At 65.5% G+C, this 26,090-nt stretch overlaps 4 protein-coding genes across 13 annotated transcripts; all 4 read left to right on the top strand.

Moving 5' to 3' along the window:
• The first annotated feature begins 96 nt into the window (after nucleotides 1-96).
• On the top strand, nucleotides 97-1,124 carry CKS1B (CDC28 protein kinase regulatory subunit 1B). Of its 2 annotated transcripts, XM_017839004.1 has the most exons (3): nucleotides 113-245; nucleotides 666-793; nucleotides 860-1,124. In XM_017839004.1, exons 1-3 carry the CDS (start codon nucleotides 187-189, stop codon nucleotides 910-912), a joined length of 240 nt encoding a protein of 79 aa, XP_017694493.1. In that variant the 5' UTR covers nucleotides 113-186; the 3' UTR covers nucleotides 913-1,124. The 2 variants fall into 2 exon arrangements, with proteins under 2 accessions (XP_017694492.1, XP_017694493.1); XM_017839003.1 differs by having other exon boundaries at nucleotides 97-245; nucleotides 666-1,113.
• A 262-nt stretch (nucleotides 1,125-1,386) lies between these two features.
• FLAD1 (flavin adenine dinucleotide synthetase 1) lies at nucleotides 1,387-4,375 on the top strand. 7 transcript variants are annotated; one of them, XM_017838975.1, is made up of 7 exons: nucleotides 1,387-1,444; nucleotides 1,724-2,480; nucleotides 2,905-3,055; nucleotides 3,250-3,348; nucleotides 3,409-3,619; nucleotides 3,989-4,062; nucleotides 4,144-4,375. In XM_017838975.1, the coding sequence occupies exons 1-7, from the start codon at nucleotides 1,415-1,417 to the stop codon at nucleotides 4,277-4,279; spliced, it is 1,458 nt and encodes a 485-aa protein (XP_017694464.1). In that variant the 5' UTR covers nucleotides 1,387-1,414; the 3' UTR covers nucleotides 4,280-4,375. The 7 variants fall into 7 exon arrangements, with proteins under 7 accessions (XP_017694464.1, XP_017694466.1, XP_017694462.1 ...); XM_017838977.1 differs by lacking the exon at nucleotides 1,387-1,444 and adding an exon at nucleotides 1,498-1,608 and having other exon boundaries at nucleotides 2,908-3,055; nucleotides 3,430-3,567; XM_017838973.1 differs by lacking the exon at nucleotides 1,387-1,444 and adding an exon at nucleotides 1,498-1,608 and having other exon boundaries at nucleotides 2,908-3,055; nucleotides 3,430-3,619.
• Nucleotides 4,376-6,309: 1,934 nt separating this feature from the next.
• Nucleotides 6,310-9,338, top strand: LOC108509512 (mothers against decapentaplegic homolog 6-like). The gene is made up of 4 exons (XM_017838978.1): nucleotides 6,310-6,369; nucleotides 6,730-7,143; nucleotides 7,288-7,401; nucleotides 7,971-9,338. The coding sequence occupies exons 2-4, from the start codon at nucleotides 6,750-6,752 to the stop codon at nucleotides 8,504-8,506; spliced, it is 1,044 nt and encodes a 347-aa protein (XP_017694467.1). The 5' UTR covers nucleotides 6,310-6,369; nucleotides 6,730-6,749; the 3' UTR covers nucleotides 8,507-9,338.
• Nucleotides 9,339-10,767: 1,429 nt separating this feature from the next.
• On the top strand, nucleotides 10,768-23,796 carry ZBTB7B (zinc finger and BTB domain containing 7B). Of its 3 annotated transcripts, none has more exons than XM_017839020.1 (3): nucleotides 10,768-10,834; nucleotides 20,584-21,590; nucleotides 22,370-23,796. In XM_017839020.1, the coding sequence occupies exons 2-3, from the start codon at nucleotides 20,590-20,592 to the stop codon at nucleotides 22,788-22,790; spliced, it is 1,422 nt and encodes a 473-aa protein (XP_017694509.1). In that variant the 5' UTR covers nucleotides 10,768-10,834; nucleotides 20,584-20,589; the 3' UTR covers nucleotides 22,791-23,796. The 3 variants fall into 3 exon arrangements, with proteins under 3 accessions (XP_017694509.1, XP_017694508.1, XP_017694507.1); XM_017839019.1 differs by lacking the exon at nucleotides 10,768-10,834 and adding an exon at nucleotides 10,857-10,954; XM_017839018.1 differs by lacking the exon at nucleotides 10,768-10,834 and having other exon boundaries at nucleotides 20,234-21,590.
• Nucleotides 23,797-26,090: the final 2,294 nt, after the last annotated feature.

Raw genomic sequence — 26,090 nt, 5'->3', positions numbered from 1 at the left:
CGCCGGCCCGCGGGAAGTGCCGCGCACGCACGGACCAATGGGCTCGCGCCCCGCCCCCCCGCTGGGCGGTGCCGGCCAATGGGAGCGCGGGGCGGCGGCGTTTGAAAAGCGCCCCAGGAAAAGGGGCGGGGGAGGAACCAACGGCCGCTGGGGGGGCGAGGGAGGGGGGGTCGCGGAGGGCCCGTCATGGCGCACAAACAGATCTACTACTCCGACAAGTACGACGACGAGGAGTTCGAGTACCGGTACGGGAAGGGCCTCCCCGGGGAGCGGGGGACCCGGTAACGGGTGGTTGGTAAGGAGGGAGCTCGGGAGCTCGGTTACGGTTCCCCGCGGGGACGGGTGAGGGGAGGATGTCCCAGTAACGGTGCACGGTGGGGGGAGAGGCCGTTAAAGGCTCGCTGGTGGAAGGGGGGTGGTGGGCGAGGTGCGGCTGCCCTGTGGAGCAAGAGGGGAGTTATCGCGGTAACGGAGGAGGCCCGCTGAGGGCTCTGTGTCGGGTCACGGAGTCGGTCCCGATAACGGTTCCCCGAGGGGAGGAACCTGATCCTGGGAATTAGAGGCTGTGGGGGTGACCGGGGCAGGGTCCCTGGGGAGTGCGGGGGTGTGGCGACCCGGGGGCGCCCCAGTGTTCACCGGAGGTCGCGGGGGGGGGGGGGCCGCAGGCACGTGATGCTGCCCAAGGACATCGCCAAGCTGGTGCCCAAGACCCACCTGCTGTCGGAGTCGGAGTGGCGGAACCTGGGGGTGCAGCAGAGCCAGGGCTGGGTGCACTACATGATCCACGAGCCAGGTGAGCCCCACGGGGGGGCGGGGAGCGCCCGGAGGGCCCGGCCTGACCGCCCCTCTCCCCCCGCAGAGCCCCACATCCTGCTCTTCCGAAGGCCGCTGCCCAAGAAGCCGGAAAAGTGAGCGGTCCCCGCTCTGCCGGAGCTCCCAGCCCGTTCGAGCTGGGAAAGCACCTTCCTCCTCCTCCTCCTCGGCGTTCCTGGGGGGCTTCACCCCCTGGCCCTTGGTGCCGCCTGGGCGCCGCCGTGGCGACTCGGCCCCGTGCCGGGGTTTTTTCCTGTTGCGAGGCCTCCGAAGCTTCAATAAAGTGATGTTTTTGGGAGCTCCTGTCTGTGGTTGGTGGTTAGGGGGGTCGAGGGGCTCCCGGGACCGCGGAGCCTCTTGGCCTGGGTTCCCGGGGATAGCAGAGGGTTTCCCGGGGGCTAGGGGGACTCCTGGTGTCCCCCGGGGAGAATCCCGGGGCCGTGAGGGTGGGGGCGCTCCCGATGCCCCCGCCCGCAGGGCGAGCCCACGGCCACGAGGGGGGACATCCCCATTTCCCCCCGGCGATGGTTCCGTCCCCGCGGTCCCGCCTCTCGGCCAATGGGCGCCGGCAAGGCCGCGTGACGGACGGGCGGACGGGCCGATGAGCGCGCGGGGAGGTGCCGCGGCCCGGGTGAGTGTCCGGGAGGGTCCATGTGGGGGGCGCTGCGGGGGAGGGCGCTGCGGGCGGCCGGGGCCCTGCGCGCCGCCGCTTTCCGCTCCATGGCGGTCGAGGGGCCAGCCCGGGGCTCCGCCAGCACCGCCGGCATCATCGTCATCGGCGACGAGATCCTCAAGGTGCGGCTTGGGGCAAGCCCGAGGAGTGGGGGGAGCAGGCCCGGGAGGGGGGGGGCGGGCCGGGATCTGTGCACGGGGCTGGGGGGCCGTCACGGGTGTCTCCGTCCCCCCTCAGGGCCACACTCAGGACACCAACTCCTTCTTCATGTGCCGGCGGCTGCGCGCCCTGGGCGTGAAGGTGGCCCGGATCTCGGTGGTGCCCGACGAGGTGGAGGCTATCGCTAGCGAGGTGGCCGCCTTCGCTGCCCGCTTCACCTTCGTGCTCACCTCGGGCGGCATCGGCCCCACGCACGACGACGTGACCTTCGAGGCCGTGGCCAAGGCCTTCGAGGAGAATGTCGTCCCCCACCCCGAGCTGGTGGCTCTCGTGCACAAGTTCTTCGGCAGGACAGAGGCGCAGTGCCCTGAGATGAAGCTGGCCCGGGTCCCCGAGTCCGCACGCCTCAACTATGGCACGGATGGCCGCGGCAGCGCCTTCGACTACCCGCTGGTCAGCGTGCGCAACGTGTACATCTTCCCAGGCATCCCGGCACTGATGGAACGTGCCCTGGACGGCCTTGCTCACCTGTTCCGCAGTGAGCGGACCCGATTCCACTCCCGCGCCGTCTATGTGGCGGCCGACGAGCTCCTCATCGTACCCGTGCTGGACCGGGCCCATGCTGCTTTCCAGGGCCGCGTCAGCCTAGGCTCCTACCCGGACTGGGCCAGCAACTACTACCGCGTGAAGCTGACACTGGACTCTGAGTCGGAGCAGGACCTGGAGGAGGCGTATGGCTTCTTGATGAGGCAGCTGCCACCGGGTGTTGCTGTGCCACTGGTGACAGACTACGTTTCTCGGGCGGCTGCAGAAGTTTATAGCCTGGCAGAGTCAGGTACCTGTGCCTCTGCACTTCTGTCCAGCCCAGGAGGGCTGGGGCAGTGGGAATGCTGGCCTGGGAGCGGAGCTTGCCTGTTGTGGTGTGCTGGGGGGCTCATTGGGGCGTGCTAGGGCTTTACTGGTTCTGCATTGTCCCACACAGGTGGGAGTGGGACCTGTAAGTCCAGTTAGGGCCAGCAGTGGCAGAGTCTGAGAGCACAGTGTGCAGTAACAGCAGCAGTGCTGCAGTTCCCCAGTGCCCTCATGATCCCTGTCCCATTGTGGCACAGACCTCTGGGTTGCACAAGCTCTCTGCTGCGGTGCCAGCAGTGGCTCCACTGTGTGTCAGGAAACAAGACATCCAAATGGTAAGGTGCCACAGGCTCTGGGGCCGTGCCGAGGCAGCGTGACCTGGGCAGGCACCAACTGTCCCATCCCAGCAGGCTCAGCCCTTGGGCAGAAGGTGGCAGCAGCCCTGCAAACCATTGAGGAGGCTTTGGACCAGTACAGCCTGGCCCAGCTCTGCGTGGGCTTCAACGGGGGCAAGGACTGCACGGCCCTGCTGCACCTTGTCCACGCTGCTGTCCAGAGGTACTTGCCCACGGGGCTTCAGCCTGGGGCAGGGCTGGGGGTGTCCCGCACACCCCAGCCGGGGCTCTGGGGCTCTCACTTGCCCCACTCTGGGGGAATGAGTGGATTCTTGGGGCCTGTCTGATGGGGACTGGACACTGCCCTACCTCTGGTTGCTGTGGGCCAGGGCCCAGCTGTGCTGGGTCTCTCCGCAGGCGGTTCCCGGTGAGGCAGGAGAGGCTGCAAGTGCTCTACATCCGCATTGTGTCCCCCTTCCCTGAAATGGAGCAGTTCATCCAGGCCACTGTCCAGAGGTAGGAGGCAGAGCAGGGTGGGCTGCCAGGCAGGGAGTGTGCAACATTGCCTGTAGACAGTTGCCCGCCCTGCCTGCGCAGGTACGATGTCCAGCTCTGCACCGTGGAGGGCTCCATCCGGGAGGCCCTGGCCCACCTAAAGGAGCAGCAGCCACAGCTGGAGGCCGTCCTGATGGGAACAAGGCGGACAGACCCCTACTCATGCACCCTGACCCCCATGTGCATGACAGACCCTGACTGGCCCCAGTACATGCGGGTGAACCCCTTGCTGGTACGTGTCCTCCACCTGCTTTGGGGCTGGGACTGTCTCCATGGGGCCTGGGAGAGGTAAAATGATGGGGTTGGGAGCTAGCACTGATCCAACCCTATCCTGGAGGGCTTCTCTCATGATTCCTGCTTTCCCCAGCGCATCTGCTGCCCCATGCCGTGGCTGTGGGTGCCTCTTGCTGCAGCCAGGCTGCCTGGTGCTGTCAGGCAGGGCTTATTCCTGCCTGCCAGGGTGTTTCCCTGTGTATGAGGAGGCACTGGGACGGAAAGAGGTGCTCTGGGGACCATCTGGCTCTCCTGGGTGCTCTCTAGTAGGGTCCTGCTTGCTTCCCTGGAGGCCCCTGCCTCAGTCTGTGTTCAATTCTGCCTGCAGGACTGGACCTACCGGGACATCTGGGAGTTCCTGCGCAAGCTCTTTGTTCCCTACTGCATTCTCTATGACAAGGGGTAAGTACCCAGTGCTGCCTTCTTTGTGGGCACAGCTAATGCCCCCAGGCACAGCCCTATGGCCGCCTCCTCCCTCCACAGCTACACCTCTCTGGGGAGCATGGCCAATACGCGCAAGAACCCAGCGCTGCGCTGCACCGACGCCTGGGGCCGGGAGAGCTACCGGCCTGCCTACGAGCTGGAGAACGAGGAAGAGGAGCGCACGTCCCGGCTGTGAAGGCCATGCTCTGGGAGGCTCCTCTGGAAAGCTGCCGGGAATGACACTGAATAAACCTGCTGCCTGTCAGCACTGAATAAACCTGCTGTGGTCTGCGCTGCGCTGGCGCGTGGCCTCGTTGGGCCCCAAGGGCCCCATTGGGGCAGTGGCAGGAGTGGGAGGAACAAAAGGGTCCCCAGGCCGTGCCCCCCTCGCTGTACCCACTGTTGTGGAGGTTTTGGAAGCATGGAGAATGTAGCAGGTTCCAGGGCTTGCCAGGGCCCTGTGTATCTGCACTGCTGCCTCTCCCGCTCACATCAGATCCAGCTGATCCCTCATCAGCCATGCAGCTCCTCTGGACCACGGCAGCCCATCCACTGGGCGCTCCGCGGGCACGGCCACGGGCACTGGCACTGCCGGCACCCGCCACCACCTCCCTGGGGCTGCGCCTGGGCTCCTGGCTGCTGCGGCTGCTGAGGGAGTGCGTCTACCTCCTTCTGTGCAGCTGGTGCATCCGTGAGCTGCTGGACTAGGGAATGCCCCCTCCCCCCTACTTCAGTACTGCAGGACCTCCAGCACTCCCTGCCCGCCCTGCCTCTGTGGGTGAGTGACCGCCTGCAGCTGCCCACTTGATGTGGCGTTTGGGGTGTGACAGTGGCCTAGTCGTGGTGCCTGGTGGGTGATGGAGCCCAGCCATGGTGCTCTTGGGGGCGAAAAGGTCCTGGTCATGGTGCTTGGGGGGTTACAGGGGGCCTGACTGTGGTGCTTCTGGGGACTGAAGGGGCGCAGCCTTGATGCTGATCAGTGGGTCCTCACCTGCTGTGCCTCTCTGCCCTCCCCAGGACTGTGCTTGTCGCCACGTGTTGATGGAGCTGACAGACCCCCAGCGCTGGGACGCTGCACTCCCCACAGTCATAGACCCCTAGTAAACCTGAGCAGTGCCTGACTGGCTGCATCTGTTTGGAGAGAGCTCTGGGAGAGAGCGTGTGTGTGTGTGTGTGTGTGTGTGTGCGCGCGCGCGTGTGCGCGCGTCCTCAAACCTTCCAACCCTCACCCTGGGTAGCACCAAGGCAGCCCAGCCCACCCCTCACCCCTGCCCAGGGCTGAGGGTCCCCACATCCCCTGGGGCCAAGGGGCAGGAGTGGGAAGCTGGGGCTCTCCAGTATCTCCTACTTCCCCTCCCCGTCCTCTCCAGCCATTTCATGTTCCAGTCCTGTGCTGCCAAGAGTCTGCAGGAAGCAGCAGGAGCAAAGTGTCTCCAATGGGCCCAGCCTGGCTGGGAGCTGCATCAAAGGTCATGGCTGGTGGCACTGGGGCCTGGCTGTGGGGGTGGCTGTGGGTCCCTGAGCCCATTCTGCCCAATGCTCCTTGTGCTGGTGCCTGCACAGGGAAGGCTCTGCACACCCCGTCCTCGTCCTCAGCCCTCGTCCTCAGCGGCAGCACTGGCGCCAGTGTGGCCTCCCTTATCTCAGCGGGAAGTCAGGAGCAGGAAGCCTGGCCCAGCACGGGATAAGGGTCCCGTTTACATTAGCTCTTCTGTTGTGGAGCAGGCTCCCACCCTCACCCAGCGCCCACAGCGGGGGGCCCTGGTCGGGCCGAGGGCTATGGGAAGGCAGGGACCCCTACCCAAGGTGCCACAAGGGGCTTAGGTGGTCCTTACAACCCCCGTGTGGACATGAGTGGGAACAGGGTCTGCGAGGATGGTGCCCTGCTGCTGTGCCACATGACTTCCCCCTGCCCAGATCAGCTCCTCCAGCCGGACCCTGCCCCGTGGGTGTGAACTGGTGTGGTCTGTGCTGCTGTCTGGGCTCCCAGCTGTGCCCAGCTGCCTTGGTAGCTCAGTGCTGGGCATCCCTGACCACTGGAGCCCACACGTCTGGTGCCTGCCCTGTCCTGATGTGGTGGCCCTGGCCGTGGTTCAGCCTCGGAGCTGGCCGGGAGGGGGCGAATCAATGAATTCCCCAAACAGGGAGGTCCGGGGGAGGGGAGAGCATCCCGGCACAGGAAAAAGTGCAGGCAGTGACGCACGGCTGGCAGAGCAGTGCCGGCCGCCCTGAGAGCACAGCCCTATGCGCCGCCCCGGAGCCTCGCGCCCTCCTGCGCCACCCACCGTGAGTGAGACCCCTTTCCCCAGGGACCCCTTACCCAGCCCCACGGTGGGGCCACAGGGGAGTGGGCGGGTGCTGTGGGCAGGGGCACGTGGACCGTCAGCACAGGCAGATTCCCCAGCAGTGAGGGGTTGGTTTTGGAGTCATGTCTGATATGATCTCCGGGATGCCAGTACTCCTCGAAGTGGCGCCGTGCCCTCGCGGTGGGGACGGCAGCAATGTGAGGCACAGGCAGCGGCAAATCCAGGCAAAGCAGCCTCGTGGGAGGACACAGGAGGATGCAGCAGGTCCCCACCAGGACCCCCTGCAGCCACAGCGCTCTCGCAGGAGGTGACGGAGGTGACGCCTGTCCCTGTCCTGCAGGTGGTCCCCACTGCCACCCCATGTTCCGCTCACGCCGCGCGGGGCTCATGCGGCGGCTGTGGCGGCAGCGCTGTGCAACAGCGGGCCCCGAGGACGGCCCCAGCACCCTCAAACCAGCAGCTCATGCCCTCTTCAAGAAGCTGAAGGATGAGGATCTGGAGCTGCTGGTGCTGGCAGTGGAGAGCCGGGGCGCTTGGGAGTCCAGCTGTGTTTGGGCACCACGGGGGGATGTGCGAGGGGCCAAGCAGGGGCTCCCCCCTCAAGTCCTGCTCTGCCGCCTCTTCCGCTGGCCCGACGTTCACCAGCCCCATGAGCTCAAGCACCTCTGCTACTGTGCTGGGCACCGGGGGGTCTGCGGGGACTTGGCTGCACTCTGCTGCAACCCCCACCACTTCAGCCGCCTGGCTGTACCTGGTGAGTGCTGGTGGCAACACCGGAGATCCCCTTGCCCACCCAGGCTCTCAGCTCTGCTCCTTGGGGCCCTCTTTGGGCTCCAGGGGCCTCTGAGAGGGGCAGAATGCATGCCTAGCCCCTCACTTCCTTCTCTCCCTTCCACAGAGAGCCCACCACCCTCCTACTCGAAGGCATCCTGTGGTCCCTCCTGGCCAGACGAGCCCCAGCACCCTGGCACTCAGCTCCTAGAGTTCAGCTGCAAAGGTGGGGACTGGCACGGTAAGAGAGTCCCACCACACTGTGTATGCCACACCTAGAGGACAGGAGGGCACCGGGCAAGGCTGAACCCCTGGGTCAGGAGCTGAGATTGGAGGGGACAGAACCTGAAAAGCAGGGAACAGAGCCAGCAGCCACTCCTAGCAGGAGGAAAAGGCTCCAGCATGGGATGAGGGGTTCCTGCTGGAGGAGCAGCCTGGGCTCGGCCCCCCCCACTGCAGCTCCTGTTATTTTTGGCAGCGCCAGGCTCCTCGCCGGAGGAAGCACTGCCTATGGGGACACAAACAATGTGCCTTGACGCACACGGCCACAGCTCCTGCCTGGCTGCTGGCCACCAAGGCTGCCAAGCTGCCACCACACACACGCTCTACCCCTGCCCGCCCCACCCGTCACCAGGGTTCCTGGGGACCAGGAACAGCTCCAGTGACTCACACTCACTGCCAGAGCCTGTGCTGAGGCATCCTCGGGGTGCCAGTATACCCTTCTGTCCGCAGACCCCCCTGTGCCCACTCCCCTCAGCCCATCCAAGTGCATGGCTCGGTCATGATGATGGCTCTGCTCTCCCCTGCCAGACACCAGCCTCTCACAGAGCACCATCAAGGATGGCTGCTGGTGCAAACTGGCTTACTGGGAGCACCGGACACGTGTGGGCCGCCTCTACGCTGTGCACGAAGCATCAGTGAATGTCTTCTGTGAGCTGCCATGGGGCAGCGGGTTCTGCCTGGCCCAGCTGCCAGCTGCCCACCGCAGCCGTGCTGTCCGGCGGGCACGTGGCAAGATCGGCCGGGGGCTGCTGCTGAGCCGGGAGGCAGGCGGCATCTGGGCCTACAATCGCAGCAAGCACCCCATCTTCGTCAGCTCGCCCACCTTGAGCCCCCCCGGGGCCCGCAGGCTCACTGTCCTCAAGGTGCTGCCTGGCTACTCGGCAAAGGTGTTTGACTATGAGCAGGTGGGGGGCAAAGGGGGCTGGCGGCTCCCCGGGGAGGGGCCCTCCGACCCCCACAGCATCCGCATCAGCTTTGCCAAGGGCTGGGGACCCTGCTACTCCCGGCAGTTCATCACCTCGTGCCCGTGCTGGCTCGAGGTCCTGCTGAACCAGCTGCGCTGAGGGGCTGGGGCCTGTGGGGGGATGTCAGGGAGCTCGCCCAGAGCCAGGTGCACCAGCCAGGGGGCCCCTCCACCACTCTCCAGCCTTTGTCTTCCAGGGCTGTGCTGTAGCAGGACTGTCCTGACTCTGGGGACCCTCTGCCCTAGCCCTGAGGGGCAGTGCCCCCTGTGCCTGGCTCACCACCCTGCCAGCACCTGCTGCCCCCAACCATGGGGCTCTCAGTGACACGACGCGCTATTTAACGTACTCTTTTAATTTTATTACTTTAATAGTTAAATATATATTAATTTATCTATTTTTGCAAAACAAACCAAGGTGTGAGGCAGGAGTCCCCGCTGGCCAGGCCAGGCCTCGGGAGGTGGCAGCCAGGGCAGAATGGGCTGGGGGGAGCAGGAGAGAAGGGAGGTGGGACAGAGTGGGGGAGCAGGAGGTGGGCTGTGGGCCTGCCTGGATGTCACAGCAAGCGAGGGGAAAGAAAATGAACTGTCACTGCTGGGGTGGGGTGGGGCCATGAGTACAGCTGGGATATGGGGCAGGTGGATGGGTGTGGGGCAAGTTAGCACAGCTGGAGTATGGGGCAGGTCAGAACAGCTGGATGAGTGTGGGGCAGGTGCTGGGGCAGGTGAGCACAGCTGGAGCGAATGGGGGGGCAGGTCAGCACCCCTGGGGTGGAGGTCGGTGCAAAGTCTCCCAAGGCGGGGTTGCCAGGCCCCGGGCGGTCCTTCAGCCATCCTGGCAGCGCAGGGACGCCCCGGGCGAGTGCAGCTGCGGGGGTCCCCGATTTCCCATGCCGCGTCTGCTGTTTTTAACCCCAATAAACGGTGCCGCCAGCACCAAGAGACCCCTCATGTCCCCACGCGTGTCGGTGCCGCCCACGGGGCTCGGCTCCGGAGACTAGCAGTGCCCTCTGCAGGCGGCCGCCGTGGGCCGCGATGACCACCCGGTCCTTCCTGCCACGCCGCCGGCCCGGCTGAGACCTCGGCCCCGGCCCCGGCCCCGGCCCCGCCGCGAGAGGTGAGTGCGGCCGCGCCGTCGGGGGGAGCGGCACCGGGGGCGTCGCCGCCGGCACCGGCAGAGCGAAGCGGCCACGGCGAGCGGCGGCCCGGGGGGGCGGGCGGGGAGCGGCGAGGCGGGGGGGTGGTTCTGCGGGTCGCCCCCGCCGCCCCCGCGGAAGCCCCGAGTCCGGCGGGCCGGTGCCCGCGGCAGGGATGCAGGTGCACGGACGGACGGAGCTGAGGGGACCGAAACGGGCCGGCGGCCGGGCGAGGCGCGGCGGCAGGTGCCCGATACCGGGGCCCGGCGGGAGGGTGGGTGGGTGGGGGTCCTGCTCCCGCCGCCGCCGCCCCCCAGCCCGCTGACATAACGTCTGCGCGGGGCCGTGTTTGCCTTGGCAGCCCCGGGGCCGGCGGCGGCTCCTCACACTTTCCGCCAGCGCCGGGCAGCGGCCGCGCTCCGAGCCAGGCGCGGGGGGGCCGGGGTGAGCCGAGGTGAGCCCCGGGGCCGCCGCTGCCTCCCGGGGCCGGCAGCGGCCAAACAGGTTGCGTGGGGCCCGCGCCCAGGCACCTGCGGAGGGGCCGGCCCCGGGGGGAGTTTGGAGGGGCCGCCCTCGCTCCAGCGCCGCCGGGAACGCTGGGCTGCCCCCCGCGCCGCCGGCTGTCCGGATCCCCCCGGCGCCACGTTCTCTGTGTCCAGCTCTCCATCCCCCCGTGCCCGGCATTCCAACCCTCCCAGCGCTCGCTGCTCGGTGCCCCGTTCCCCAAGCCCGGCTCTCCACCCCTCTACCTCCCCGCCACGCTCAGTTTCCCAGTACTCCAAACTCCCCCTTCGGTGCACACTTCTCAGCTCTCACCCCCCCACCCCATGCCCGGTTCCCCGCCCCCCCTGTGCCCACGGGGCGGAGCGGGCCGGGCCGTGCCGTGCTGGCCCCGGGACTCGGGGCGGCCGCAGCGGGCGGAGCGCGCTCGGCGCCTGGCACCGCGCTCGGCGCCGGCGGGGCCGTCCCGGGCTGTTCCCCCCCACTCCAGGTCCGGGGCCGAGCCCCGTTCCCGGCTCTGACTCAGCTCCCCCCAGGTCCCGGGGGGCGCGCGCGGCCCCCGCCCTCACGGGGCGAGGCGCGGGGCTGATTGACGGGGCGCTCCACCAATCGGACGCGCGAGCGCCGGCGCGCTGCCCAATGGGCGAGCGGGGGCGGGCGCTTCCTGGAGCCCCGGCGGCGGCGGCGGCGGCGGTCCGGGGGGGGGGGAGCGGGCGGGGCGCGGCGGCGGCAGGTGAAGGCGGAGGCGGGGCCGCATCCCCGGGAGCGGCCCGTGGCTCGGGCGGGGCGCGCAGGTGAGTGGCGGTCGGGTGGGGAGCGGACAGACCCACCGGCGGGGGTTTGCGCGGAGGTATCGACCCACTGGCAGCGGGACCGGGAGCGGCGCGGCGACCGCTTTTTGCCGCCCGGTTGCGGTGAGTCGCGTGGATCCGGGATGCTGCGGGCGGTGGGCGGGCACGGCCGGCTCGCGGGGCACCTCGCGGTGTCCCCTCCGTCTCCACCCGCCGCCGGAGCTGGTGGACACGTCGCCTGTGGGGCGGGGGGGGGTGTCACTCGTGGGCTGTTCCCGGTGGCTGCGCACAGGGCTGCGGGAAATCGGTGATACCGGCAGGTCCCCGTTGCGTGTCGGGGCGGCTGCCAAGGCTCCGCTGGGGTCCTATTGCGGTGCTGCTAAATCCAGCCAGGGTCCCCCGTGGGTCACCCACGGGTGACTGAGAGCTGCCGCCGTCCCACTGCCCTTCCCAACCTGGTGAGCAGCTTGGCGGCGTCCCTAGTGCACCGGGCAGGAACGGCACCGTCGCACGGGGAAGGCAGCTCGGGGAAGGCAGATCAGGGAACCCCCAGTGCGGCGGTGCCAGTAGAGTCGGAGGGTGTCCCCGTGTCCCGACACGCTGTGCCACGCCGGTGACCCCCGGGCCTGCACGCTGGCAGCGGCGGCTCACTGCTCGGCTGTGCAGCGGTCCCCACCGGGATCGGTGCCTTGGTAGCACCTGCCGAACACCGGTGGACTCTGCCCCGTGCGCCCAGCCCTGCCGTACCTGTCCTCGTCCCCCTGGCTGGCTGCCCCCAGCCACTGTTTGCCCGGGGCGGGGTGCGGTATTTACCCTCCCGCCGGAGCAGATCCACGTCTTGGGCTGCAGCCGCCCTTGACCCGTGGCTGTGCTCACTTGGCGAGGGGACGCAGTGCCGGCTGTGCCGTGGGGTGAGTTGCCCCGTGCCTCAGTTTCCAGCCGCCACAGCTGGTGGGAGCGGGGGGACGCGCTGGGACCCCCCGCGCTGGCGGAGGCACGCGGCGACTGCGGCGACTCAAGGCTGCGGTGATGATGCCGGTGCCGGGGACAGAGGGAGGGACTGAGCTCAGGAACTTGGAGCGGGTGCTTGGAGAAGGGGAAACTCTGGGGCAGCGCAGTGTGGGGCAACAGGGCTGGGAGTGCCTGTGCTGGGGACGGGGGGTGCAGAGGTGAGCGCGGGAAGGTGACAGGTGTGGGGCGACACACACACATGGATGTTTGGTCCTGAGGACCCTCCAAGACCCCCTCCCCGGGCGCAGGTTGCCCCCAGCGCTGCAGTGCTGATCCTGGGGCAACTGTGGCAGCGTGGCTTTGCCAGCTGGTGCCGTGCACCCTCAGTGCACACGTGGCACGAGCGCGACAGGCCTGAGCACGCGGGGGCGGGGAGTGGGCGGCAGCGGGGGGTGCAGGGCCAGCGCAGCCCCCGCTGCACCCCCAGCCCCCAAGGGGCGTCTGCTGTCCCGTGCGTGGAGCGGGGACTTCTCCTTCGGGGCAGGCGGTGGATGATGAAACCAGGGAGAAATTTCTCCTGGCAGCGCACAGACTGCTGGCGGAAGCCCCCGGGAGCCTGCGCTCCCCCTGCGCCACCACAGCCGCCTTCCCATGGTAACTCCACCGCGGGAGCCGGCGGGGTGCCGGCGGGAGCGGCCGCCCCGTCTGGAGGGTTGGCGCCCGCCTGGCTCCCCGTGGCAGCGCTGGCGTCCCCGACATGCCCCGGGAGCTGCGTGTCCACACCCCAGCAAGCCCTGGGGTGGCCAGAGGACCCGGCGAGGGGCTGGGCTGAAGCCCGTCAAACTCGCTTTGTGCCAGGAAGGTGACGCTTGGGTGGCCGTGCACGCAGTGGGGGGATGCCAGGGCTGTGGCCAGTGACCTTCAGCATGCCTGGTGCCTGGCCATGCTCCATGCCCAGGGATGGGCGGCCAGTTGGCATGCACACTGGTGCAGTGGGAGCCATGGGGCCTGGGTGCCCTGTGTCCCCAGAGCTGGTGGCGTGACTTGGCGGGGCCACGGCCGGGCGGGGGGGACCAGCCAGGGTGAGGGAAAATGAAAGCAGGTGATGCGGAAGGAGAAGTAGGTCAGGCAAGCTCTGGCCTCTCCTGGCAGCCTCGGCTGCACTGCGTGCTCCACTCTGCCTGGCTGTCCCTGCCGTGTCCCCAGGCCCCATGGGCAGTGGCCGGAGTGGGCGGTGAGTAAGGGGGTCCTGCTGCCAGGCATTGGGTCCTGGGCAGGCTGGGTGCCAGGCACTGTCCACCCCAGATGCTGGCGGGATGGGGAGCGTGGCTGGGCTGCCTGGCATGTGTTGGGTACGGTGGCACCCCAGCAATTTTGCTTTGGTTCTTCTCCTGTGGGCATCCTTGGGGACACAGAGCTGGGGGCAAGGATGTGCAGGAGCTTTTGCCCTGCTGCAGGGCCAAGGAGGAAAGGAGAAGGGATTCCTGTCCCTCCTGCTTGGGTGGTGCCAAGGCAGCCACTACAGTGGGCCTTGGGGAGAGCCCTGTGTCCCATAGTGGAGCTCCACAGACATTCTCCTGGGCCCTGCTCCACTATGGACATCACCCTCCACACAGGGTAGGGCTGGCTGGGGTCTCCCCAGTGGCGCTTCATGGGTTGGAGTGGCTGTGGCGGGCATGTCCCCGCTGGCAGTGCTACATGGGCTTGGGGGGGGATTAGAGCTGCCTGCCCCCCTTCCCTCCCTGGGATCAGCCGTGGGCAGCGGGGAGCTGGCAGCAGGCAGCTGCCGTGGGGGCGGAAGCCAGGCTATTTTGGGGGGTATAAAGGGGGGGGGCTGTGGGCTGGCACTGTCCTTGCCGAGTGACCCCACCAAGACCAGCACAGCGCCAGTGCCAGGATGAAGCATTGGGGCCTAGCCGGAGCCGCTGGCAATGCTCAGTCTCTGAGGTGCTGTGAGGACACATACCTTGCACTGACTAGGAGGTGCCACCAGCCAAGGGGACCCCCTGGGGCTGTGCAGTGTGGTGGGACCCAGGCAGTCTGGCTGCCCTCCAAGGGGTTCCCATAACTCCTGCAGGGCCAGCAGCTCCAGAGCTGGCTCACCCTGGGGCCAGCGAGCAGGCACAGCCACAGGCAAGCCTGCCTGTCCCAGGCTGGGGGCTAGCAGAGCCTTGTCCTGCTGCCACCAGTAACCCTGTGCCCAGACCGGCCTGCAGGGAGGCACATGAGCAACCGAGTTTGGCTCCATCTCAGTAGGATCCTGGCCAGGCTGGGCTGTGCAGGATGCCCAGCTCCTCCATGCTTCTCTTGGTGCTGGCAGGGGTGGCCTGGGCACTGGCTGGGCTTGGGACCTCTCTGAGAGCCACTCACTTTGACTGCAGTCCTGTCCCCCTGGCTATCAGGTGAAATGTGCCCATTTTCCATCCTTCCTTCCTTCCTTCCTTCCTTCCTTCTTTCCTTCCTTCCTTCCTTCTTCCTTTCTTCCTTCCTTCCTTCTTTCTTTCCTTCCTTCCTTCCTTCCTTCCTTCCCCCTGCCTGTTCCTGCCATCTCCCTGAGCAGGGAGCAGCCAGGGACAACCCATGTCCAGCTTCGTGTGACCTCTCCCTGACGCGCTAGGGAGCCTGAGGGTGACCCACAGGGGCCACATGCCCTTGGCCACATCTGTACTGGCCACCCATGGGCAAGCATGTGGCCATGGAACCCCCTGCCTTGGCAAGTTGGGTCAGGATGTGATGCAGAAAATGGGGATGCCCATGGCTGGGGTGCCTGTCCTGCCATCAGAAGAGGAGCCAGTGCCATGCAGGAGCTGGGATGAGGCCATGTCCCATCACTGGTGACATGGTCAGGGTGCCACTGGCCAAGGCAAGGGCGGAGCCTGGAAGAGGATGGAGGAATGGATGAAGGTCGGCCCATCAGCCCCAAAGGCCAGCACCTCCCCACCTGGTCCCCCCCCGGTAGGCAGCCCAGTGCCCCCCAGCCAGGGTGAGCAGCAGTTTGTGGCCAGCGCCTGGGCGGTTGCAACACCCCCAGGGTGGGGGGGCCATGGTGACTCACCCCAGTGGGGCCTGGCCACCAGCAAGGAACCCTGACTCAGGGCTGCGTGCCCATGCCATGCTGTGCCCCTCCCTGCCCGCCTCGCCCACCTTATCTCCCGCCCTTAGCACCTGGCACACCTGGGCCAGGGGGGGGCTGGCGCCATTCCCCTCCTTTATGGGGAACAAAGGGCAGGCGAAGGGTTGGCAGCAGGTGCCGCATCCCTCCCTCCCTCCCTTTCCTCTTCCCTCCCTCCCTCCCAGGGACGCTGTGCCCTCCGCTGTGCCCCACACTGGGGCAGCCAGTCAGCCCAGAGCAGTGTGGCAGTGCAGTGGGCAGTGCTGCCTGCAGCCCTGCTGCCCCAGGCTGGGTGCTGCCTGCGCTCCAGGCACTGGGCTGACCCACAGCCCCACAGCCAGCTCCTGCCCAGCACACAGTCCATGGTGATGGGGGAGGTGGCATACCATGCCAGGGCATGCTGGTACTGCCCCTCTGCCTGCCTGCCATCCCTTCTGCCCGCCTGTGGGCTCTTGCACAACCCAGCTCTCTGTGAGCATTGCTAGGGCTGGGCTGGAGGCCCTTCACTACCCGGCTAGTGTGGGGCTGTTCCCCTTTCTGCTGGCCTCCTGCTGTCAGCAGCACCAGCACGATGCCTGGGGCCTATCCAGGGCCATGCCAGGGTGCTGTGGTGCAGGTGCCCCTGGCTGGGCTGGCGTGGGTGGCCTGGGCGGCTGCTGGTGCCAGCGGTGGGGTGTGGGGCGCGCTCTCTGGGCTGCTAATTGCTGTTTAGCTGGGGACACAGAGGGTGTAATTATGGGGGGGATTGCGCGAACCTGAAGCCTGGCCAGGGGGGCCCATGGGTGCCTCAGCCTGGGGGAGTGGAGGGGACCAGGGAGCACAGTCCAGCCAGGCTGTTGTCGCATCCCACATTCCCCGTGGGACCTTGGGAACCTGCTCCAAGGGTAGAGCAGGACACAGATCCATAGGGCCGAGGGGTGGCTCCAGGGCTGGCCGGGCAGGCCGCAGCACGCTCACCCAGCCCAGCCCTGTGGTGGCAGCCCCGCTCCCGCCAAGCGCAGGCGCCCTCCTGGCTCGGCTAGGCCGGCCGTGGCCAGCGGGGAGCACCCAGCGCCCAGCGCCCTGCCTTGGGGTGGCACAGAAGGTGAGGGCCCGTGTGATGCCTTAGCATGGGGGGCAGGGGCAGGTGGCCTGGAGGCAATGCCGGTGGCAGGAGAGGGATGCTTATGCTATGGGGTGCCTCTCCTGGTGGTGCTCTCATTTTCTCCCGTGGGAGTGGGCCAGGGGATGCCCCATGCCTGGTTCTGGGTCGGTGCCCTGTGACACAGCACCGGCCACAAAGGGTTAATGCCGTGTGTGTTCTGGGAAGCGGGGCTGGGAGGTGCGTGACCCGGGGTGTGGGCGTCGACTCCTTTTGAGGTGGGATCCTGAGCTCAAGTGCAGTGGGGAGCAGGGCCAAGTTCACACAGCACCGTGCCTTCCCCTCCCTGCCGCTTGCAGGCCGCCAGCCCGGCTGCGACGTAGTGCCGAGCCACGCCGGGACACAGGCCAGGTAAGCCACGCACCCGCTCCGCCATCACTGGTGGGGAAGGTTCCAGGGGGTTGGGGACCCAGCGTAGTACCACTGGGCTCTAAAAAAGCTGGGCCAGCTGCTTCAGTGCCAGCCAAGAGGCTGCTGGGATGCTGGTGTCGCCTGAGCCCTACGCTGCCTTTGCTCCGGTAGGTTGGGATGGGATAGGATGGGACAGGAAGGGACAGGTGGCGAGATCTGGGTCACCTTGGCTTGGCAGAGCAGGGCCCACACCCCACAGTCTCAATGCCAGACAGCCAGACATGGCGGTAGGAAAGGTTTTGGCAGCAGGAGAGGGCCAGGATGCCAGCACAGTGCCAGTGGGTCGGGGGATGGCGTGGGGACTCTGCTTCTTGTCCCTGCTGCAGGTGCTGGGATTGGCACTGGCAATGTTGCTGGTCTCGCTCTGCTGTGACAGGGATGCCTGTGCCCAGCCTCCATGGCAGCTATCATGCTGGGCTGGCACTGGGCCCCTGGCACGGTGCCAGCTGGGTGCTGAGGCAGCCCTAGGCCACAGTGCTCCGACCCCCTTCCTCAGTACCGATGGCTGATGTGCCATGGCGGCAGCAAACGGCTGTGCCTGGGAGATGCTGAAGGTGCTCGGGCACTAGGAGCTCTCCATGTGAGCTGGTCAGCGGGGAGCTGAGCGGTGCCACAGGGGTTGCTCTCAGTGCTGTGGGCTGGGGGACTCTGTTTATCCTCTTCCCTCTCCAAACCATTTTCCCTTTGAAAGAATAAGAAAAGAATGAGCAAAGACAAAGGGCAGTGCTGCTTTTCCCATACCCTCCAGCAATGGGACCCCTGGCATGTGCCTGCCACAGGGTCACCAGTTTGGCCAGGCCCCAGCTGCCACCTTCAGGGTAGGCAGAGGGGCTGCGCAACCCCCTACCCCGCAGCCACGCCACCGCCCTCGCTGTGCCCACCGGCGCCAGGGCTGCTGCTGCTCCCAGTTGGCTTCAGGCAGGGCAGCGGCGGCGGTGGTGGTGGGGGTGGGGGTTGCACAGCCCAGGCACCTGGGCTCCCATCCCAACTCCCAAAGGGTGAGGGGCCCTGCAGGGCTGAGGCTGGGGCAACACTGCTCTGCACTCCTCTTCCTGGGTGACTCATTCTCCCCAGTGTGGCTATGAAGTCCCTCGACAGCATTTGCGACTTGTGACCAAAAGCAGCAGCACTTGGCAGCAGCCGGGGGGGGGGGGTCTGTGCTCCCCAGGACCTCTCCCCCGCTTCCCCATGAGGGAGCAGGTGGGGAGACCCCCCCAGACACCCCCTCCCACCCCACATCTTCCACTGTCCCCAAGCTGTGGCCAGTGCTCAGCGCAGGCTGGCACTGTGCCCTTGCACAGGGTGCCATCCTGGCTTGGTGGCATGGGATGCAGCCTGTCCCCATGCAGGATGGGTGCTGCAGGGCTGGACCCCCACCCCACTGTGCATGGCTCTGCTGGGGTGGCCAGGCCCCTAGGATGGAGGGAGCTGGCAGGTGGATGGGGCCTGGCCATGGTTGTGCCAGGCAGCGTGGGCCGGCTGAGGGATGTCAGGGTGACCCAGGCAAGCATTGTTTCTGCTGCCAACCTGCCCTGCATGGGAGCCAGCTCAGTGTGGGGAGCGACTCCCCCCTTTCCTCAGCCCTCTGAGGCTTCTGCAGCTGAAATGTACCTGGCCACAGCATTGACATAACTGAGAAAGCCCCGGCATGGTGGGCATCGCTACCTGCTTTCCCCCGGGCACCATCTCTGGCAGTGGCCAGGGAATACTGGGGGGCTGGCGGTGGGTCTGGCCCCCTCACACCTCGTCCCCCCACCGTTTCCTTATCGCTGTGGTGATCTCCTCGACGGCAGCACCCGCTCAGCATGTGACTTCGCTCCAGTGAGGAGGATGTGCGGGGGGGGGGGGATGGTGTCAGCGGAGGAGCCGTAACGGGTGGTTTGGTGTGATGGAAAATCCCCCTCCTGCCCGCCGGCACTGCCACCCCCTCCCGCCCTGCCCCAGCCCTGCTGTGTCCGCTGGCATCTGGCCCAGCGGCTGCTCATGGGGGTCCCAGCTCTGTCACCTGCCTCTGCTGGCATGTTCTGTGGCATTGGCAGCACTGAGGCTGTGCCTGCCTGCACTGTGACATGGTGAGGCTGATGGCTGTGCCCATTCCTCAGAGCACCCTGCCACCTTGCTGCAGTATGACAGGGCCTCAGCTGCTGCCCTGCGCCCAGGCACCCCCACAGACATGTGTCAGTGGGTGCTGTCAGAGTCCTGTGAGCACCCAGGTGTCTTGTGGGGCTGGAGATGCTGTGGGGACTGGGGCAGAAGGGAGGCTGTCATTGTGCCATTGCTAGGGGAGGTAGCAACAGGGGACACGGTACCACCCCATCCCGTGACCATTGCCCGTGACAGCCCTGGGGATCTGTGGGGCTCTGGGCCACCCTTGGCAGGTGCCATGTCCCTGTCATCCCTCTCCAGCTGCCCAAGCTGTGGCATGGGGTACTCACCCCCCCCCCCATAATCCTGCCCCCGCAGCTAATCCTGCCTAATCCCACCAGGGGCTGTCGCTGCCTGTTGGCTCCCAGGGCCCTGATGGTTTAATCACCCCTAATCCGCTCACCCCCGCCTCAGCAGGCAGAGGGGACCCCAGCCAGTGGTGGGATGGGTTCCTGCCAAGGAGGGGGGCTCAGCCTTGGGTGCTGGCGCCAGCATCCCATCCCAGGCGGTCGGCACTGCCCGGCTCCCAGTTTCAGGGGCGGCTGCTGCCTGCCCTGCCGGTTGGGCCTGCTCGGCAGCGGCTGGGGCGGCTCCACAGCCAGTTGCTCCGGGGCCGTTCCCAGCTGCCTGCCGAGGCAGCCCCAGCTGGCGGCTGCCCAAGCGCAGGGAGTGGCCGGCTTGGGGATGGGCCCCTGTGCCGGGGGCCGTCAGCCGCGCCGCCCCTCCATGGGCAAGAGGGGGCACGTCCCCCCACACCCGCCCGCCGACGGCACAGTGTGGCTTGGCACCCATGGTGGGTTTGGCGTGGATGGGCCTGGCGTGGCTCAGCACTGCCTTGTACGGCTCACCAATGGCCAGTGCCACATGCTGCCATCCACCATGGCTTGGCTTGGCATGGCACGGCTCTGACAGCACTGAGAGTCACAACGTGGCAGTGCTGGTGCCTGCCTCTGCCTCCCTCAAACTGCAGTCGGCTGGACTCCCATGCAGGTGTCACCAAGCCATGCCAGTGTCAGCAAGCAGCCCCATCTGGCTGCAAGGGCATTGCCTATGGCTGTGCATGGTGTCACAAGACAGGTTGCAGCCCTGGAGCTGCCTCTGCTGTCTGTACCCTGCCTGCAGGTTGTTGTGGGGTCATGGGCTCCCCCTTCCCACAGGCTCCATCACCCACCTGTGCTGGCTCCACAGGAACACGTGGGTCCCTGGTGCTGTGCTGTGAGGACCCTGGTGTGAGTGCCAGCAGTGCTGGGTTAGGTCTAAAGCCAACCCCTGCCAGCCACAGCGTGGGAAAGGCCTGACTGGCGCAGGCTGGGCTTGGCTGGGCGAGGAGTGGCCCCGGGCTTGGGCACAGGGGGAGGGAGGGGGCCCAGTCCCCACCAGGAGCGGGGGCAGGAACCGGCGGCGCGGGTGCTGATCCTAATCTGCGGTGGCAGGAAGCGTGGCCCCCGTTCCCAGCCCGGCTGGGCTCCACGGGGCGGCCCCCGGCCCTCAGGGCCCTCTTCCCGGCACTCGCCTGCCCACCCACGCCTGCTGCCGGTGAGGCCCGCGTTCCCAGGATGGGGGTGGGGGTGGCTGGGAGCTGGTGGCTGTGCCTGGCCTTGCCAGGGGAGCCGGGGGTGGTGGTGGGTGGGCTGACACAGGAAGTGCTGCACCTTAGCGACGTTCAAAGGCACCACGCTGAGATTTCCCCCTTTGCTGTGGCGGTGCGGGTGGCTGGTGCTGGTGTTGATGAAGGAAGTGCGGGGGGCTGCGGCAGGAGGGCTGCACCCGCCAACCTCGGCAGAGCACAGAGGGGGCTGAGGGCAGACCACAGGCCCTGAACCTGCCCCGGTTTAGTGTCCCACTGAAACCCTAGTGCCACCCAGCATGTGCATGGAGGGTTCCTTGTGCCCTGGCTTTGCGACAGCAATGCTCCAACTGCAGTGTTTCCTCCAAGCGCTGTCTCCCAGGTGCTTTGTGCACCGCTCAGGCAGCATCCTATCCTTCCCACAGGTGAGGATGATGGCCAGCCCAGAGGACGACCTTATCGGCATCCCTTTCCCTGAGCACAGCAGCGAGCTGCTGAGCTGCCTGAATGAGCAACGGCAGCTGGGGCTGCTCTGCGATGTCACCATCAAGACACAGGGGCTGGAGTACCGCACCCACCGCGCTGTCCTGGCTGCCTCCAGCCGCTACTTCAAGAAGCTCTTTGCAGGGCCAGGGCCAGGGCAGGAGGTCTGCGAGCTGGACTTTGTGGGGCCAGAGGCACTGGGCGCGCTGCTGGAGTTCGCCTACACAGCCACACTGACCATCAGCAGCGCGAACATGGGCGAGGTGCTGCGCGCTGCCCGACTGCTGGAGATCCCCTGTGTCATCGCTGCCTGTGTGGAGATCCTGCAGGGCAGTGGGCTGGAGGCACCTGGCCCCGATGACAGCGACTGTGAACGTGCTCGCCGCTACCTGGAGGCTTTCGCCGCCCTCCCTGAGGGTGAGCTGCCTGCCCCGCCACCACCCCGCCCCACCGCCCGGCGCAGCAAGAAGACCCGCAAGTTTCTGCAAGCCCCCGGTGCCCGGCTCAACAACCATGCTGAGGAACCACCCGCTGAGGTGGCTGAGGGCTGCGGCAGCCCCCCACCGCCCCCACAACTGCCCTCGCCCCCCCTGCCCGAGGGGCTGCCCCTGGCCTATGACAGCTTCGAGCTGCCTGAGGAGGAAGAGCTGCCCCCACACTCCTTCCCCTTCCCCTACCAACCCCCCCTGTCCCCTGAGGAGGCCACCTCTGACGATGATGCCATTGACCCCGACCTGATGGCATACTTGAGCTCACTGCACCATGAGTCGCTGACACCTGGGCTGGATAGCCCTGACAAGCTGGTGCGCAAGCGCCGCTCGCAGATGCCCCAGGAGTGCCCTGTCTGTCACAAGGTCATCCACGGCGCCGGCAAGCTGCCTCGCCACATGCGCACACACACGGGTGAGAAGCCCTTCGCCTGCCAGGTGTGCGGGGTCCGATTCACACGGTGAGTGCTGCTGGATGGACCCTCCCTGCGGGACGTGTACCCAGTAACATCTCCCATGACACTCCCCCTGCCAGTCCTGCTGAGGCCTGGCCACAGCCCTGGCATGGTCCATGGGCTGTTCTGCATCCCCTGAGTGCTGCTGGACCAACCTAGGGTACCCAGTGGCATATTCCACAGTACCCCTCTGCCAGCCCTACTGGTGCAGTGCAGATCCAAGGGGACTTCGGCACCCCATGGGGGCTCTGGATCAACCCGGGGTACCTCCATGGCACCCCCTGCCAGCCCTTGTTGTGGTGCAGTGAGGTTCATGGGGCCTTCCGCACCTCGTGAGTGCTGCCAGACTGACCCAAGGTACCTGGCAGCATCCCCTATAGTGCCCCCCTGCCATCCATGCTGGTGCAGTCAGGTCTGTGGGGTGTTCTGCACTCTGTGCTGCCAGAGCAACCCAGGCCTGATACCTGCTGGCATCTCCCACGGCACCACCTCTGCCAGCCTGGCATGGTGTGGTGCAGGTCTGGGGTGGGGTCTTCGGCCCTCCGTAAGCACTGCCAGACCATCCTAGGGTACCCAGCAGCGTCCCCCTGCACCTCTCCTGCATCACCAAACTGCATCCCAGCCATGCAGCTGCAGAATGGTCCCCTACCCCTCAAGCAGCTGGACCCCTGCGCCCTGCAGAGCATACCTGCTACGGGGCTGTCAGCACCATTTCCCTGCCTGCCGTGGCTGGGTGCCATGCCAGCTGCCCCATGCCAATGTCTCCCTGTGTGTCCCAACTCCAGGAACGACAAGCTGAAGATCCACATGCGGAAACACACGGGTGAGCGGCCCTACTCCTGCCAGCACTGCAGCGCCCGCTTCCTGCACAGCTATGACCTGAAGAACCACATGCACCTGCACACAGGCGCCCGGCCCTACGAGTGCAACCTCTGCCACAAGGCCTTCGCCAAGGATGACCACCTGCAGCGGCACCTCAAGGGCCAGAACTGCCTGGAGGTGCGGACCCGTCGCCGCCGCCGCGATGAGCCGCCCCCACCGCCCGCCGGTCCCCCTGGCCTCGACCTCTCCAACGGGCGGCTGGAGGGGCTGCGCCTCTCCATCGCCCGTTACTGGGCTCCAGGGCAGCCTGAGGAAGAGGAAGAGGAGCCGGAGGGCGAGGAAGGGCCACAACCGGATGGCACTGTGTCAGTGGAGACGGCATAGGGCCGATGCAATGGTCGTGCTGTGCCGAGCTGTGCTGTGCCCACCAGGGTTTCTGTTCCTGTTTTTCCCATCACGGTTCATTCCCAGTTATGCAAAGGGGGAAACCCCCCCAGCCGATTTGCACAAGGGGGTGGAGGGTCCCTACCACCCCCCGCCGTGCCCGGGCCTACCTGGTCATGCCCAGGTGGCCTAAGGGGGGATTAGGATTTGGGTGTCCTGTCACCAAACTCCCCTCGGGGATGCCAGGACTGGGCAGGGGCACCCGTGGACCGAGACACTTTCCCCCCCCTCCACAGCTGGAGAGAGCCTCCTGTGCTCTCCCCAGTGTGGGGGTACCAACTGCCCTGCGCTGTGCATAGCTTGTCCCCCTCTCCCCACTCTGAGCAGCCCCCCCCCGGCGAGCCCCCCTCGCCCCTGCACTCCCGGCTGCTTTCTCTTGGTTGCACTATTCGGGTGAGCCCACCCCGGGTGCGGGGCAGCCCCGTCCCCTCCCCGGCCCCGGCCCCCTTCCGAAACCCCCCGGCCCTGTGGGACCCACCTCCCTGGGGTGGCCGGGCCCCCACGGTCACCCCTCTGCCCTTTGCACATGCCCCCCGCAGGGCGCAGCCTCCCCGGGGGAGTAGGGGACCGGCACTATTTGTCTACAATAAGAGTTTTATCTATATTTAAAAAGATGATGTAATATATTCCCTCCCCCGGCCCCTCTGCTGCCACCCGCCAGCGCTGCCCGGCCCTCACATCTGTCCCTTGCCATGGGGTGCCGGGAGGGGTGATGGGGCTGGGGGAGCTCCTCTCCCATCATGGCTTTAAAGTGCCTTATGGTGAACTTGAACCTTTTCGGCTACTTGAACCTCTCTGGTGTCAGGAACCAAACGAACCATGGGCGGGCGGCCTCCCCGCCCCTCTGGGCCGCCTCTGCCTGTCTGTATGTCTGTGTTTGTTTGTTTTTGTTTTTTTTTTTTTTTTTTAAACGAAGGCTGCTTGTTAATAAATGGAGAAGCAGGGACCCCCCTGCGTCCAGCTGTCTGTCCATTCTGTACCCCCACCCTGAGCAGCTTGGGGCTGGAGGCACTGTGGGGTTGGGAACAGGGACATCGAGGGTCTGGGAGGGGGAGGGGGCACCCTAGGCATGGGGCTGGGCACATCGAGGGACTTGGTGTGAAGATGGAGGGCACAACAAGGCTAGGGGCACCACAGGGACAAGGAACAAGGCTAGGCATACCATGGAGATGGAGATGGGGGCATCAAGGGGCTGGGGGCATTGTGGGGGCAGGGACAGCGCTTGGTGCACCATAGGAATGGAGATGGCACCATGTGCGGGTATAGGGTCATCAAGGGGTGGTGGGCGGCATGGGGCTGAGGCTGGGGGGAGCACGGGGCTGGGGGCACCACAGGCCTGCGGACAAGGATATAGAGGGGCTTAGGGCACCCTAGGAATGGACATGGTAGCACCAAGGTGCTGGGGATGGGAACACTGAGCGGCTGAGGGCACAGCAGGGATGGAGGCGGGGGCAGCATGACCACCATGAACTGGTGGATACCAACTCCAGCACCTCAAGGACTGAGTGCTTTATTTGCCAGCCCCTCCCCACCCAGGGGCTCTGAGCTTCTGCTGCGCTGCAGGGGCTCCAGCCACATTCCAGCACCTGGACCCTGTTCCCACTGTCCCATGGCACTATCCTGCTGTCACTGGGCCCTGCCCTCACTGCTGGGTGGCTGCAGAACCACCCACCTCTTTCAGCTTGCTGTCACTGTTCTCAGCCTGTTCCTGGCAGTTGAAGTCTTGGCTGAGATAGGGGATAGCGGTGGTGTTGTCCAGCACCTCCAGTGCAGGGCAGGACGGGGGACACTGCCACCCTCACCACCAGCAGGATGGGCACTGCCACCCTCACCACCAGTGTTTGTGCTACATACCCAAGAAGGGAACATGTTGGGCGAGGGCAGGGAACCTGCAGGCACGGGGTGATGATCCATGGGACTATATCCCAGGGATCCGTGCCACAGACCCCAGGGATGCCACTGCTCTTTTCCATCCTCCAGGGGTAACTTACCTGCATTGCACAAAGTTGCTGCCATCAGTCCATGTTTTGTACTGGTTCAACCCTTAAATCTGCATCTACCTGCTCCATGGTGTGCACCCAGTCAAAGTTGAAAAGGCTCTTGCTTTTCAGTAGGGAGCAAAGTGGCTTCATTTAAAATTGATGTCACACACATGTCTACTTCTCCTTGGTCCATTAGCACAACTTGGTATTTTGCCAGTTGGCTTGGAGAGATCCCGTGATGTCTCTTTAGATTCCAAACAGCCAGCATGGCATATGGGACCAGCACAGTTAGAGGCTGCTCCAAAGCGAATGTCTTGGCCTCCTGTATCATTGGTGTGGTGGCTGCTACAGCCCATAAGCATGCTGACCATCCAGCTGCTTGGAAAAGGATGCCACCGGCCTTTGCCAACTTCCATCAGTTGTGTCATCACCCCAGAGGCTCCTTGCTGCCTTTCGCACACATATCACAGAAAGGGTTTAGTTGTATCTGGAAGACCTAAAGCTGGCGCTCCCATGAGCATCCTTTTTAGGATGTCAGAGCTGGTTCGACATTCTCAGGTCCATTCCAGCAATTCTTCAGGGCCTTTGAGGGCCAAACAAAGGGGATTGGCTATTAGTCCAAAATTTGGGATCTATATGGGGCCGAATTCTGCCACTAACAAAAATCCTCTTAGTTATCTCTTAGTCTTAGGAAGTGCAATTCAGCATATTGCTTCTTTTCTGTCTTCTCCCAGAGCTCATTGTCCTTTTTTTACCTTAAAGCCAAGGTATTCGTCTTATCTTTATGCAACCTGAGCTTTTTTCCTTGAAACTCGATACCCAGCAAGTCCCAAAAAGTTCTGCAGGTCTATGGTCACTTCCAAGTAGGTTTGTTCCTTGTCAGCTCCAATTAGGATGTCATCTACAGACTATAAAAGAGAAACACCATTACCTTATTCCCATCATTCCAGTTCTTTTGCCAAAATCACCAAATAAGGTGGACTTATTTTTGAATTCCTGGGGGAGCACCATCCAACAGAGCTGCACCTTTCTTCCAGTCATAGGATTCTCCCATTCATAGGCAAAGATTGTTTGGCTTTGCTTGTCTATTGGGATACAAAAGAAAGCATCCTTTAAGGCCAAAACAGTAAAACAGGAGTTTGTTTCAAGCACCGAGGCTAACAAAGTATAAGGATTTGGTACAGCTGGGTGTATATTTGTGCTTATTTGATTGATTGCTCTTAAGTCTTGTACTAATCTATACACTTGAGAACAAGGC

The sequence above is a fragment of the Lepidothrix coronata genome, unplaced genomic scaffold (assembly GCF_001604755.1).
Source record: "Lepidothrix coronata isolate B3197 unplaced genomic scaffold, Lepidothrix_coronata-1.0 Scaffold370, whole genome shotgun sequence".
In the NCBI taxonomy this organism is placed as follows: Eukaryota; Metazoa; Chordata; class Aves; order Passeriformes; family Pipridae; genus Lepidothrix; species Lepidothrix coronata.
Note: the sequence above shows the minus strand (reverse complement) of the source record. Positions and strands in the feature narration are given on the sequence as shown.

Bases quoted from the DNA above. Each gene is read 5' to 3' on its own strand.
- ZBTB7B (XM_017839018.1), top strand. From the start codon at position 20,458: ATGTGCATGGAGGGTTCCTTGTGCCCTGGCTTTGCGACAGCAATGCTC. The intron at 21,591-22,369 runs GTGAGTGCTGCT...TCCCAACTCCAG, and splicing joins TGCGGGGTCCGATTCACACG to GAACGACAAGCTGAAGATCC.
- FLAD1 (XM_017838977.1), top strand. From the start codon at position 1,534: ATGGCGGTCGAGGGGCCAGCCCGGGGCTCCGCCAGCACCGCCGGCATC. The intron at 1,609-1,723 runs GTGCGGCTTGGG...GTCCCCCCTCAG, and splicing joins TCGGCGACGAGATCCTCAAG to GGCCACACTCAGGACACCAA. The intron at 2,481-2,907 runs GTACCTGTGCCT...CCATCCCAGCAG, and splicing joins TTATAGCCTGGCAGAGTCAG to GCTCAGCCCTTGGGCAGAAG.
- CKS1B (XM_017839003.1), top strand. From the start codon at position 187: ATGGCGCACAAACAGATCTACTACTCCGACAAGTACGACGACGAGGAG. The intron at 246-665 runs GTACGGGAAGGG...GGGGGGCCGCAG, and splicing joins GACGAGGAGTTCGAGTACCG to GCACGTGATGCTGCCCAAGG.
- LOC108509512 (XM_017838978.1), top strand. From the start codon at position 6,750: ATGTTCCGCTCACGCCGCGCGGGGCTCATGCGGCGGCTGTGGCGGCAG. The intron at 7,144-7,287 runs GTGAGTGCTGGT...TCCCTTCCACAG, and splicing joins CAGCCGCCTGGCTGTACCTG to AGAGCCCACCACCCTCCTAC. The intron at 7,402-7,970 runs GTAAGAGAGTCC...CTCCCCTGCCAG, and splicing joins CAAAGGTGGGGACTGGCACG to ACACCAGCCTCTCACAGAGC.